The following is a 12,336-nucleotide window of genomic DNA, read 5'->3' as shown; positions in this document are numbered from 1 at the left end:
CTCTCTTTTTTTTTTTGAGACGGAGTCTTGCTCTGTTGCCCAGGTTGGAGTGAGTGGCATGATCTTGGCTCACTGCAACCTCCGCCTCCTGGGTTCACACCATTCTCCTGCCTCAGCCTCCCGAATAGCTGGGACTACAGGCACCGCCACCACACCCGGCTAATTTTTTGTATTTTTAGTAGAGACGAGGTTTCACCGTGTTAGCCAGGATGGTCTCGATCTCCTGACCTCGTGATCTGCCCGCCTCGGCCTCCCAAAGTGCTGGGATTACAGGCGTGAGCCACCACGCCCGGCCTCAGTGGAGGGCATTTTCAAGGATGTACAGCAGGGGTCAGGGAATCATGGCCCACAGTCCTGTATTTGTAAATAAAGCTTTATTGACACATGGCCATGTTTTCTCATTTGCATATCACAGCAGAGTGGAGTGGCTGCCACCCAGGCTTCTGGCCGCAGAGCCAAGACATTTACATGCTCTCCCTGGGCAGAGGAAGGGGGGCCCTGCTCAGGACAGTGTTTCTGTGATCTCTTTGGGGAATGGACCTTCAGGTGCAGGGCTAGCCACCTCACTTTTTAAGTACAAACAGTCTTTCACTTTTCCCATTGTGGATGCAAACTCTTTCTAAAACGTGGCATGTGCTTCCCTGCCTTCTTAGAAACAGATTTTAAATAACATTAAATGTCAGTGTCGTTGGCCGCAGGACAGGAGGGCCTTCTGTCACAGCCAGGATGCAGCTGCGGGAGGCGCCCACGTGCCTGGGACTCTGCCCTTCCTGCGTTCACAGCTGCCTGTGGCTCGTCTTCGGAGGCCTCTTTGCTCCCTGCAGAGTTGAAGCACCTGAGCCGGTCAATGGGACAGTCCTGGGCAGGAGTGTGGCCTCGCTGCCTGGGCCTGTGGAGGTGGCTGCCCTGCTGGCCTCCACCCTGTTCTATTCCTCTTTCCGCTCCCCTGCTCCTTTCTCCCGGGACAAATGCTGGGGACCATCCTCATCCCGGAGGATTCCTGGGATCCCAGTTAAGACCCGGCACCTCCAACACGTGAGCAAGGCGGGAGAACGTGGGAAGGACTGGCAGCCTGGCAGGTGGGGGGCAGGCCCGGGGAGCTGGCCCTCATCGGGGCTGCTGGTTCAGGTGTGACTTCAGAGGACACCTGGGGACACGTGTTCCAGGAGGAGGGGCCCCAGGCTGTAGGTGCCCAGAGGCTGCTGCTATGCCACCGGCCCCTCCAGGATCAAGGGCCGTGCTGACATCAGGCCTGCCCAGCGGATAACCACTCGGAAATTCCCTCCAAAGCTCTGGAACCCCAAGCACTGCCTCCATTTCCCAGGGCCCTCCAGCTCACAGAGCCCTGCCTGCCGGTGGCTGGGCCTGCGGGGAGGAGACCCCTGATTTTCTCCTTCATCCAAGGCACAAAGAAGAGTGCGCTCTCCCTGAGACCTCTCCTGGTCAGAAGAGGACCTGGGAGGGCGGTGTGGGCCCAGAGGCCCCAGCAGGATCCTGCAGCACTGGAGGAGTCCCCTCTGAGAGCTGGGCTTGCACAGCCCTGCGCTCCAAGGATTTAAGGCGTCAGCGACCCCAACCCCATTGACAAGCCACACAGAAACAAAAGCAGCCACACCCCTCCCCAGAAAGTGGATGCTGGGAGCCCCCAAGACGCAGAGCACCCGGCCTGTTTCACAGCTTCCTGCCCCGTAACCTGCGCCATGAACTGGACGTGCCTTCCTGTGCTTTCCATCCTTAATGTACCCCAGATTTAATTTTAACTTTTCGTTTCAGTGCCTCTGATTGAAGATGGCAAGTGTTGACTGAAACCAAAGTTAAAATTGTATTGACTGAAATTCATAAAACCAAATGAGTGTGAAAGAAATGTAAATAATTAAGGTCTCAGGTGATGTTTCCGTGCGTTTGTGGCTCACACATCTGCACATACATGTACCGTGTGCTGGTCACCACGTGGGTCTTGCACAGCGAGGTTTCATTGTGCGTTATTCTCCACGTGTTCTGAACTCCGTGTGGAAGGATGTGGCTCCGGTGCACTTTTCTCAGCTTCTCCATGGATTGTGTCTTACGCATGCTCTGCTGTTTACGTCCCTATCCCAGGTTCATGGACACTTGGCTCACTAGGCCTCCCTGTGCACGTGTGCAGACAACAGGCCCACTGCGGGCCTCCGGGGATGTGGGTCCCGACTCCACCCACACGGGCAGCGCCCACCGCCTCCTTGCCGTCTTACCTAGGCATGAGCTGAGCCTTTGTTGTTGTTGTTAGAGACGAATCCCTCTCTGTCGCCCAGGCTGGAGTGCAGTGGTGTGATTTTGGCTCACTGCAACCTCTGCCTCTCAGGTCCAAGTGATTTTCCTGCCTCAGCCTCCCAAGTAGCTGGGATTACAGGTGTGCACCACCACGCCCAGCTGATTTTTTGTATTTTTAGTAGAGATGGGGTTTCATCACATTGGCCAGTCTGATCTTGAACTCCTGACCTCAGGTGATCCACCTGCCTTGGCCTCCCAAAGTGCTGGGATTACAGGCGTGAGCCACTGTGCCCAGCCACGATGGCTTTTCATGTTATCAGGGTCTGTGGAGGATCAGAGCACTCAATGGGCCCTTAGTGAAACTCACATAACATAAATTAACCACACTGAAGTGCGCGCCTCAGCAGCGTTTAGACCATCACAGTGTCACGTAGCCGCCACCTCTGTCTCGTTCCAAAGCATTGTCCTCCCTCCCCGTGGGGACCCCGTACCCACGAGGAGCCACTCCCCTCCCCCGTCCCAGCCCCTGCCTCCACGATCCACTTCCTGCCCCCGTGGACTTGCCTTTTCTGTTCCTTGCATGCGGACGGGGGGCAGCCTCTTGCACCTGGTTCCCTGCCCTAGGTGCCACGTTTCCAGGGTTCCTCCACGTCTCAACCTGTGTCAGCCTCGCTCCTTCCACAGGAATCGTGGTCCACAGCCTGGACGGGCCACTCTCCATGTATCCACCTGTCCCTCCGTGGCTACCAGGCTGACTCACTTCTGATGCTAACAAGAACGAGAGGCGTCCGGCTGGACTAAGGCCCCGGAAGCTGAGAACCGGAGGGCGGGCGCGGGCGTTGGGCAGAGCAGCTCCAGCAGGCAGGACCTGGGGCCTCCACCCTGCACCCGTGTGCCCCACGTGCGGCAGAACCGCCCCGAGGGGAGGCTGTCTCCACGGTGACAGGCAGTCCCACGCGAGCCTGAGAACCCTCCGCCCTGCCTTTTTCCGTAATCACCGCAGGCATTTCTCAGACAGGTCAATCCGGTTCCAGCTGGTGCTGCCTCCCATGTCTCATGAGTTTGTTTTAGAACTCTGAGCAATAATGAAACGACACTACCCACTACAACAGACATGGCAGAGGATCTGGCTGGCTCTTCACTTCATCAGAGATCACCCTGAGATGATTGTTGTTGTTAAGAAAATCGGAGAGATACCTGTCGTATGTGATGAGCTATAACTTACCGAATCAAACATTGCTATTAAAAATCAAAGAGGGTATTAAAATTTCATCACTGTTAGGTTTGTGGCCGAAATCTAATGACAGAACAAATTGGATGTTTGCACAAAGAAAAGGATAATCTCTTTTTAATGCTCCTGTTATTCTTGGACAACTGATGGGCATTTATTTCTGATGGCTGAGTCGCTGGGGACAGAATTGCTTCTTTTAAATTATGACAGAGGCCAACTTTTTGCTGTTGTTTTTGTGGAAGAACGCACTGACACGCAGAGGAGGATCGGGGAAGCTCAAAGGCCTGCAGGGCGGCCTTGGCCTTGACCGTGGCTGCGGGGGCCTTTGGCCAGCCTGCCGTGGCATCTGAGGACAGCGTGACGTTTTGCTGCTTCCTCTGACAGCTCCTGAGGCCTCGGAAGAAATAAAGCCCTCCACGGACACGGAAATTGTTTTGAGGCAAAATATTTCAGCAAAGATGAGAAGTTCCTCCTTCCTTACAACACACAGACTCTGCCTGCTCCTTGCAGGAGATGGTGGTTTTCCTGCCTCTTTTTCAATCCCTGCCACCTTCCAGACACCCAGTAGAAAGCCAAGAGGGATGAATGAATGAGCCCGCGGCATCACCCACAACCGCACACCAGCTTATCCTCCTGCTCCACGCTGCAGATCCTGCCTTCCCCACTGCTGTCCATGCGACCTCTTCCCGGGGGATTTGCAGCACCAAGGCACTCTCAATACATATCAGAAAAAATAAAACTAGCATACCAATGTGTGATTTCACAGAGATGGGGCCAGGCTAAGTCAGCCGACATTTTAGAATTATTACAGGACGCGTAGTACAGCTGGCAATCTGTTACACGTAGCTACACAGGCTGTGTACTTGCAGCTCCAAGCTGTGTCGTTCAGAGTCTACCATTGACAAGGTTCTGTGGAGTTGACCAGTGCACAACCTATGCAACTGCCCATTGCAGCCCTAGCTCCTGATACACAGTTAGGGTGAAGCATGGGGGAGGGGGGCAAGTGACTCACTCGAGCTTGGGAAATGATGTTCAAGGCAACCACAGGGCTCCTTAGGTAAACGGATCTTTTTTCAGGGGAGAGGGGAGACAGGATCTCACTCTGTTGCTCAGGCTGGAGTGTAGTGGTACAATACCAGCTCACTGCAGCCTCAACTTCCCAGGCTCCAGTGATCCTCCTGCCTCAGCCTCCCTAAGTGCTGGGATAACAGGTGTGAGCTGATTGATCTTCTTTTTTAAACCTCTACACTAAGCTGAATTGAATGCAGGTTCTGTCATCTATTGGCGTTCAGCGTTTGGATGCCGTCTGGGCTGAGTGCTTGACCCGGCTCCAGGGACTCAAGTCCTGGCGGCTGGAGGAGCAGCAGCCCCTCACTTTGGGCACAGGGACCTGAGTGGGCAGGAAGGAGGCACAGGAGGGAGGGGGTGGCGGGGTCTTCCAGGCTCTCCTGGCTCATGGCTCAGCAGGCAGGGCTCAGGCCTGCACAGCAAGGTCCTCACGCCGCCATCTCTGCCTCCCAGGACCCCGGCCATGATCGGCTGCTCCTTCGTGGTGGACCGCGAGTACTTCGGAGACATCGGGCTGCTAGACCCTGGCATGGAGGTGTACGGTGGCGAGAATGTAGAACTGGGCATGAGGGTGAGTGTGGCCACGGTGTCCGGGGACAGAGCGAGGCTGAGTGAGGCCATGGCATCTGAGGACAGGGTGAGGGCGAATGCGGCCACGGTGTCTGGGGACAGGGTGAGGGTGAGTGCGGCTGTGGCGTCTGGGGACAGGGTGGGGTGAGGGCGAGTGCGGCTGTGGCGTCTGGGGACAGGGTGAGGGTGAGTGAGGCCATAGCATCTGGGGACGGGACGGGGTGGGGTGAGGGCGAGTGCGGCTGTGGCGTCTGGGGACGGGGTGGGGGTGAGTGAGGCCGTGGCGTCTGGGGATGGGGTGAGGGCGAATGCGGCGGCGGTGTCTGGGGACAGGGTGAGGGTGAGTGAGGCCGTGGCGTCTGGGGATGGGGTGAGGGCGAATGAGGCCATAGCATCCAGGGACGGGACGGGGTGAGGGCGAGTGCGGCCACTGTCTAGGGACGGGGTGAGGTCCAGGGCTCCTGCTCAGAGCGCTGAGGCCTCTCCAGAGCCTGGGCTGAGGCAGCTGGAAGCCGAGCTGGGCCGCCAAGGCCCCCACGGTCCCTGAGCTGGAGTTGGGGACAGAGAGAAGGGGCTACCCTGAGTCTCGCTAGAAGTTTGGTGTCCACGTCGCTGAGAAATTCTGTAGAATCACAAAAGATGGCATTTCCCACGTCTACTTTATTTTTCAAGCCCTGTGTGTTGCTGTTACATGAATTGCCTCAGGCGACAATGGACTTGGGACCTTAGAAAAGTGGGTCTTTCGGCACAGAGGGCGGGGGCAGGGGTGGTGACCCCAAGCCGTCCTCTGTGCCTCTGTCTTGGCTCGGTGTGGAGAGCAGGGTGCAGAGGGAGGTGGGGGTGCCTGGGGTCCCCATGAGGAGCCATGGCAGGGACCTGGGGTGCAGCCTGTGTAGTACTGGGGGCCCTTGGGGTGCAGCTGGAAAGGCCTGCGTAGAACTGGGGGCCTGCGGAGGGCAGGTCTCAGCTCCATGCCCCACGCCTTCCAGGAGCACAGGAGGCCCAGGCCAGCCCAGCAGGCTCCCCCTGGCTGCCCGCCCGGCCACCCAGTGAGGCCTGTCCCAGAGGGAGAACCATGAGCCTCGGCCCCTCCGTCCCACCCTCTTCCCCATTTCAAACCTCCCACGGTGGGTAAGGGAACTGATGGATAGTTCTGGAAGAAGCTGAGTTACGAATGAGGGAATCCAGAGTGGCCAAGCTCGTTCTCCTCCTGGACCCCCTCAGCTCAGACTGGCCCTCGCCCTGCGGGGCAGGGGCTTCGTGGCACTGTGCTCAGGGTGCGGCTGCTCCAGAGGCCGGAGGCTGGTGCAGCCTCAGTGGGCAGGGAAGAAATGGAGGCGGCAGGCAGGCAGGGCCTGGGGCCGTCTCAGTACCCCCTACTCCTGCTCCAGGTGGAATGGGAGGTGGAGCTTGGAGTGGGCCCAGCGTCCTCCTCCAGGGACCCCTGTGGCCTCTGTGATTCCTGGGGTGGCAGAGGACAGACCGCGGGCGTCTGGAGACCTCATCCCGAGTCAGAGCCAGGAGACCCGGGCTCCGGGCCGCCAGGGAGGAGGGAGACGGGGGCAGGAGGGATGAATTCCGTGCGGTTTGTGGGTGGAACGAGGGGGTGGAGGGGTCACAGGAGGCCCTGCAGTTGGGCCTGTGCAGCTGGGAAATAGCTGTGCCCACCGAGGTGAGGAGACACTGCTTCCAAACGTGGGCGCCAGGAGCCTGGAGGACCTGGGAATCCCCCACTTGTGACAGGACCAACCCTGCGGCCCCCAGAGCCCCTGCCGGGCAGCGTGGATCTCAGGCTGCAGCTTCACCGGAGGGGGTGCTTGTTGCTGGCCAGGGTCACAGAGAGCAGGCCCCAGGCACCGTCACTGTCCCGGAGAGGCTGGGCCGCGAGGAGGGCCTGAGGCTCCACTCCACCAGAGTGGCTCTGCTGCCCCATCTGCTTTCTGAGTATTTTGTGCAGAAAAGTTCAACACATCATTTTATTCTGAAAAGAAATAAAATTGGGTTTGGACTTAGAGATGGCGCGGCCCAATCTACCGCCTCCGTTGAGGGCTTCGTCACACCAGGCAGGGCTCGGCGAGCTGTTCAAGGAGGCTTGATGAGAGCTGTGCAGGCCTGGTGGCAGAGGCTTTCAAAGGCTGTGTGTGGTGTGGGGTGCCGAGGATGCCGCTTGGAGAATCCCCTTCCTGCAGGGGTTGCTGTGAAGCCTTTGAGGCTGGGTGTGTGAGACTCGCTGGCAGCCAAGCCCCTGCCATGTGCCAGGTGCTGCCCATGCAGTTTCTCCGCCCCCATGGCCCTGCAGGAGCCTGCCCGGGGTCAGTGAGGCCCCTTCACAGGGATCCCACGGAGGCAGAACGGGTGTGTCTGAGCCAGGGCACCCAGGCGGGAGCTAAGCCCCAGCTGGTCTGGGTCTCTCACCACTAGTCAGCCCTGTCTCTGACACGGAGGCGCTGCCCTGGAGGTCAGTGCAGGATTCGCAGATCCTGGGCGTGTTCGTCTCAGGGGTGGCAGGAACAAAATAGCAAAGACTGCAGGGATTACAGCCACAGGAATTCATCCTCTCACTGCTCTGGAGTCTGGAAGGCTGAAATCCAGGCAAGGGCAGGGCCAGGCTGTCAGAGGCTCCGGGGAGGATCCATCCTACCCCTTCCAGCTTCAGGTGCCGCGGGCTGCCCAGCGTTCCCGGGTTCGCTGCACCAGGCACCGGCTGCCATCTTCCCCCCGTGTCCGCCCTCATCTTCCCTCCGGGCTTGTCTTCCCCTCTTTATAAGTGCACCAGTCACACTGGACAGGGCCCACCCTGACAACCCCATTGTAACTAGTTATCATGGCAGAGACCCTATTTCCAAATAAGACGATATTCTGAGTGTTGGGGGTTCAGCCTCCAGCATGTTTTTTTAGGACACAGTTTCTCCCTAGTAGGGATGTGCTGTGTGGTTGTGATGAGTTAGGACCTGAGTAGGGAGCATTGGAGCCTCCGGAGGGACCCGGGGATGAAGGAGGAGAAGCCGATTCTGTTTCCACCCTGCAGTCCTGAAGCTGAACTTCCTGAAGAAGTGGGAAGCCCAGAGAAGCAGCGTCCGGCCCAGGGGAAGCAGGGGGCTTGGCTCATGGCTCTGGGGACCTGAGAGTGGAGCTAGCACAAAGGACTTGCCCTGTGCACCCGGGTTTCCCAGGCCCATGCCTGGGGATGCCCGAGCACGGAGGCCTTTTCTGGCTGTTCACTGCTAATCCCCTGGGTATCCCGAGAGTCCCGGAGGGCAGTGGGTGCCATGACAGCCTCCGAGTTCCTCCAGGCTGGAGATCTGGGGCCCAGGGTGCTGGGTCCAGTCCTGGGAGACACAGAAGCCTGTGAGACGTGGTGCAACCAACCAGATAGGACCACCTGACCACGGCTCACAGGAGCGGCCTTGAAGGCCACGGAGGTCGTCACCAAATACTCTAACCTGTAGGTCCAGCCCAGAAAACGTGCGGTCACATGGGACATGTGGAGAAGGGACCTGTAACATGGACGCAGGCACATTCAGATGCGGAGAAGAGACCTGTAATGTGGACACAGGCACATTCAGATGCGGACAAGAGACCTGTAACATGGCACATTCAGATGCGGAGAAGGGACCTGTAACATGGCACATTCAGATGCAGACAAGAGACCTACGTGAACATGGCCACATTCCGATGCGCGGAGAGGGACCTGTAAATGGCACATTCAGGAGATGCGGGAGCAAGAGAGCCTGTGAAACATGGGCACACTTCAGCATGCGGGAGAGGGACCTGTAACATGGCACATTCAGATGCGGAGAAGGGACCTGTAACGTGGACGCAGGCACATTCAGTCACAAGCACTTGGGGGTTCCTAACGCCAACAGCGGGAAGAAGACACAGGGAAAAATGGTGGTGGCACCGTCTCTGCTGCAGACGCCAGGGGCGGCCCTCAGTGCAGGCACTTCACCTGGTGTTTGAGACTCCCAGCTCACACCAGGTCCCTGAACACCAACCAGTGCCTGGGTCCATCCGGTGCCTGACCCAGGAGAGACACAGCAGCCTCAAGTCTGACCACGTCACTGCACCACGCACACACTGTGTGGACGGGGCCTTCCCAGGCGGCCACCAGACACACCCGACCCACAACTCTCCCTACTGCATGGCCCACACGCTCCTCCTCCACACACCCTGACTGCAGAGACAGTGCCTGGCCCCTCCGCCGTGAGTCTGGGCTGGCCCAAGCGACCGTCCAATGTAGGGCTCAGCTGGCTCCGTGCCGAGTGAGTCTCGAGGCTGGGCCGTAATCCACACACAGCCTCCGCCTCGTCCTCCCAGAACCTCCGGGATGCCCTCCTGTGAGGAAGCCCAGCAGCCAGGTAGAGATGGGACCAGGGGTTCTGCCCCGCCCTCGCCAAGGTCACAGCCGACAGCCAGAGGGACATGAAGGAGCTTCCAGGGGATTCTGGCCCCAGCCTCCAAGTCTTCCCAGCAGAAGCGCAGACGCCACAGGCAAGACGTCGTTCCCGCTCTGGCCTTTCCAAACCTGTGACCCACAGAATCCATGCTCCTAACAGGAGCGGCGGATGCGTCCAGCCCCACGGTCCAGATAGCTTGTTAGCAGCAGCTCATCCAGACGCATCCATTTCGGACCCGCCCTTAGCAAGCAGCTCCTACCCTGGGTGGGTGGGTGGGGCCCAGGGGAACAGAGGGCCTCCCACAGTGCACAGCCCTCCCCCTGCTCTGCCTCTGCCTGAGACAGTTTCCGTCGGTGTAAATGGGGCTGCAGCCTGCCCCACGGAGGGCAGGAGAGTCACAAGGCCCATAAACCATGGTCCCACAGCACCTGCCACGATGTGAACTGACCGGCATCCGTGTCACCCAACAGCGGGCGTGGACGATGTGCCAGGCCCCACCCGAGTGCCTTTCCTTCCGTACCCCGGCTAATCCTCCCCACGCCCCTGGGCAGATGGGCCCCACTCACGTTCCCACTTCACAGAAGAGAAAATCGCGTCTGAGGAGGCTGAGCTGGGAATGTCCCCGGAGCAGGACTCCTGGCCCAGGAATCCCTGAGCAGCACCTGCTTTCGGCACCGCGGTGGCAAAGGCGGCTCCTGCAGGGTACAGAGATGTAGCGGCCCTCAGGCCAGGCCGCACCTCCAGGGACTGTGTCCATGTGAGGCTCTGAGCTCGGCCAGCCTTCTGCTTCTTTGTTTTTTATTTTGGAGGTTACGGGATTTTTATTTTGGAGGTTCGGTTGGTTTCCTTTGTGTTTTGCCCATGGGGCGTCTATTCACAGAAAAGATTTAAGGCTAGTTTTAAAAATTTATATATAGTTTGTTAAGCTGCACCTTTCAAAACCTGTGTGCTGTAAGCTTGCAGTTCACCTTAAAGTAATGGAAACAAATTCAATCAATAAAACGGCCTCCTTCCCCGTGGCCACGATTGTTTAACTCAGGTTGGGCAGATTAAATAATATCGTGAGGCCGGGCACCGTGGCTCACGCCTGTAATCCCAGCACTGTGGGAGGCCGAGGCAGGCGGATCACGAGGTCAGAAGTTCGAGACCACCCTGATCAATATGGTAAAACCCTATCTGTTCTAAAAATACAAAAATTAACCAGGTGTGGTGGCGGGCGCCTGTAATCCCAGCTACTTAGGAGGCTGAGGCAGGAGAATCGCTTGAACCCGGGAGGTGGAAATTGCAGTGAGCTGAGATTGCGCCACTGCACTCCAGTCTGGGTGACAGAGTGAGACTCCATCTCAAAAAATATATAAAAAAAAAAATAATAATAATACCGTGAAACAGCAATTCACTGCTTTTGTGCCTTAGTTAATTAAAGTCCCTTGAGCCTTTTAAAAACGGCACTCATAAATGTCATGTTTATTTTCTTTTAATCATTTTTAATGCCTGATTTCATACCAGAAATCCCCCCGACCAAGTGCTTTAAAAATTCCGGTTTAGTAAATTGAATTGAGACCAGATCTGGAATTCTGTGAAGCATGTCAGGACTGTTTGTAGGTGCCTTTAATCCTCTCATCCTGTCTGATTTTAAATTGCACAGCTAGAATCAATCCTCAATTACACATTTTTAAAATGGAAGCTGGAAGTTAATCTGGCAGGCTCTTTAATATTCTGACTTCCCTTAACTGTTGTGATTGTTAGACACAGACCTCAGCTGTGGATTGAACACACCCACGTGGGTGTCGGCTTCTCTCACCATCTCCCCTGATGCTCACCCTGCAGGGCAGGAGACCAGCCAGCGGGTCAGGGGCCTAAGAAAGCCCTCAGAGGGACAGAACGCACTGCAGAGACTGAGGAGGACAGCCTGGGGAGGGTGCCGGGGACGGGCAGTGCACAGCCGCCACAGAAGCTGGAGAGAGAGGGAGGACAGAAGCCCTGGGGTGAAGGGCACCCAGCAGATGTGGTCCTGGGGACAGAGCCACTGTCAGCAGAAGACAACTCACCTATGCAGGAAGGGCCCAGGGGAGAAATGCCCCCACCTCCCCTTCCAAACAAAATTGGCTCCGTGGGCCAAACCCAGCTGCAGTGAGAGGCCAGAAGGCTGGGTTAACCCTAACCCTAACCCTAACCCTAACCCTAACCCTAACCCTAACCCTAACCCTAACCCTAACATCCCAGGCTCAGAGCAAGCTGGTACGACAGTGAACCCGTGTGGTGGGCGAGGGTCAGGGACCCCGGCTGCAGCCGTTGGAGAGCTTCCCTCCAGTCTCCAAGACAGAGGGGCTTTTCTTTTTTTTTTTTTTATTTTTTTGAGACAGAGTCTCTCCCTGTTGCCCAGACTGGAGTGCAGTGGCGTGATCTCGGCTCACTGCAACCTCCACCTCCCGAGTTCAAGTGATTCTCCTGCCTCAGCCTCCCGAATAGCTGGGACTACAGGCATGTGCCACCATGCCCGGTTAATTTTTGTACTTTTAGTAGACACGAGGTTTCACCATGTCGGTCAGGCTGGTCTCGAACTCCTGAGCTCAGGTGATCCACCCGCCTCGGCCTGCCACAGTGCTGGGATTCCAGGTGTGAGCCATTGTGCCCGGCAAGCATAGGGGCCTTTCTGACAGCCTGACTCCTCCGAGGGGCGGGGGAGCCTGCGTCACCACTGGTTCTTTCCACCTTCATCCTCTGACAAGGCACAGCTGTGACCACGCCTGGGGTTTGCTCTTCCCCCAGCTGACCTCCTGACCTCCCCAACCTCTCCCCCACCTCTCCCCCCACCTCTCCCCC

The 12,336-nt window shown here is 57.5% G+C and overlaps 1 protein-coding gene across 2 annotated transcripts in view; it reads left to right on the top strand.

Annotated features, from left to right (window-relative positions):
* The window catches only part of LOC108527510 (polypeptide N-acetylgalactosaminyltransferase 9), a 63,958-nt gene that overhangs the window by 11,033 nt on the left and 40,589 nt on the right, over nt 1-12,336 (top strand). Inside the window, exon 5 of one of the 2 annotated variants that reach the window (XM_017868830.1) lies at nt 5,000-5,117. The exons of the other annotated variant lie outside the window; for it this stretch is intronic. Coding sequence (XP_017724319.1) covers nt 5,000-5,117 — 118 coding nt within the window. The remainder of the gene's footprint in view (nt 1-4,999; nt 5,118-12,336) is intronic. 2 annotated transcript variants of the gene reach the window in all.

This window comes from Rhinopithecus bieti, unplaced genomic scaffold (assembly GCF_001698545.2).
Source record: "Rhinopithecus bieti isolate Rb0 unplaced genomic scaffold, ASM169854v2 scaffold_4907, whole genome shotgun sequence".
NCBI classification, from domain to species: domain Eukaryota; kingdom Metazoa; phylum Chordata; class Mammalia; order Primates; family Cercopithecidae; genus Rhinopithecus; species Rhinopithecus bieti.
This window is presented reverse-complemented; position numbering and strand designations above follow the sequence as displayed.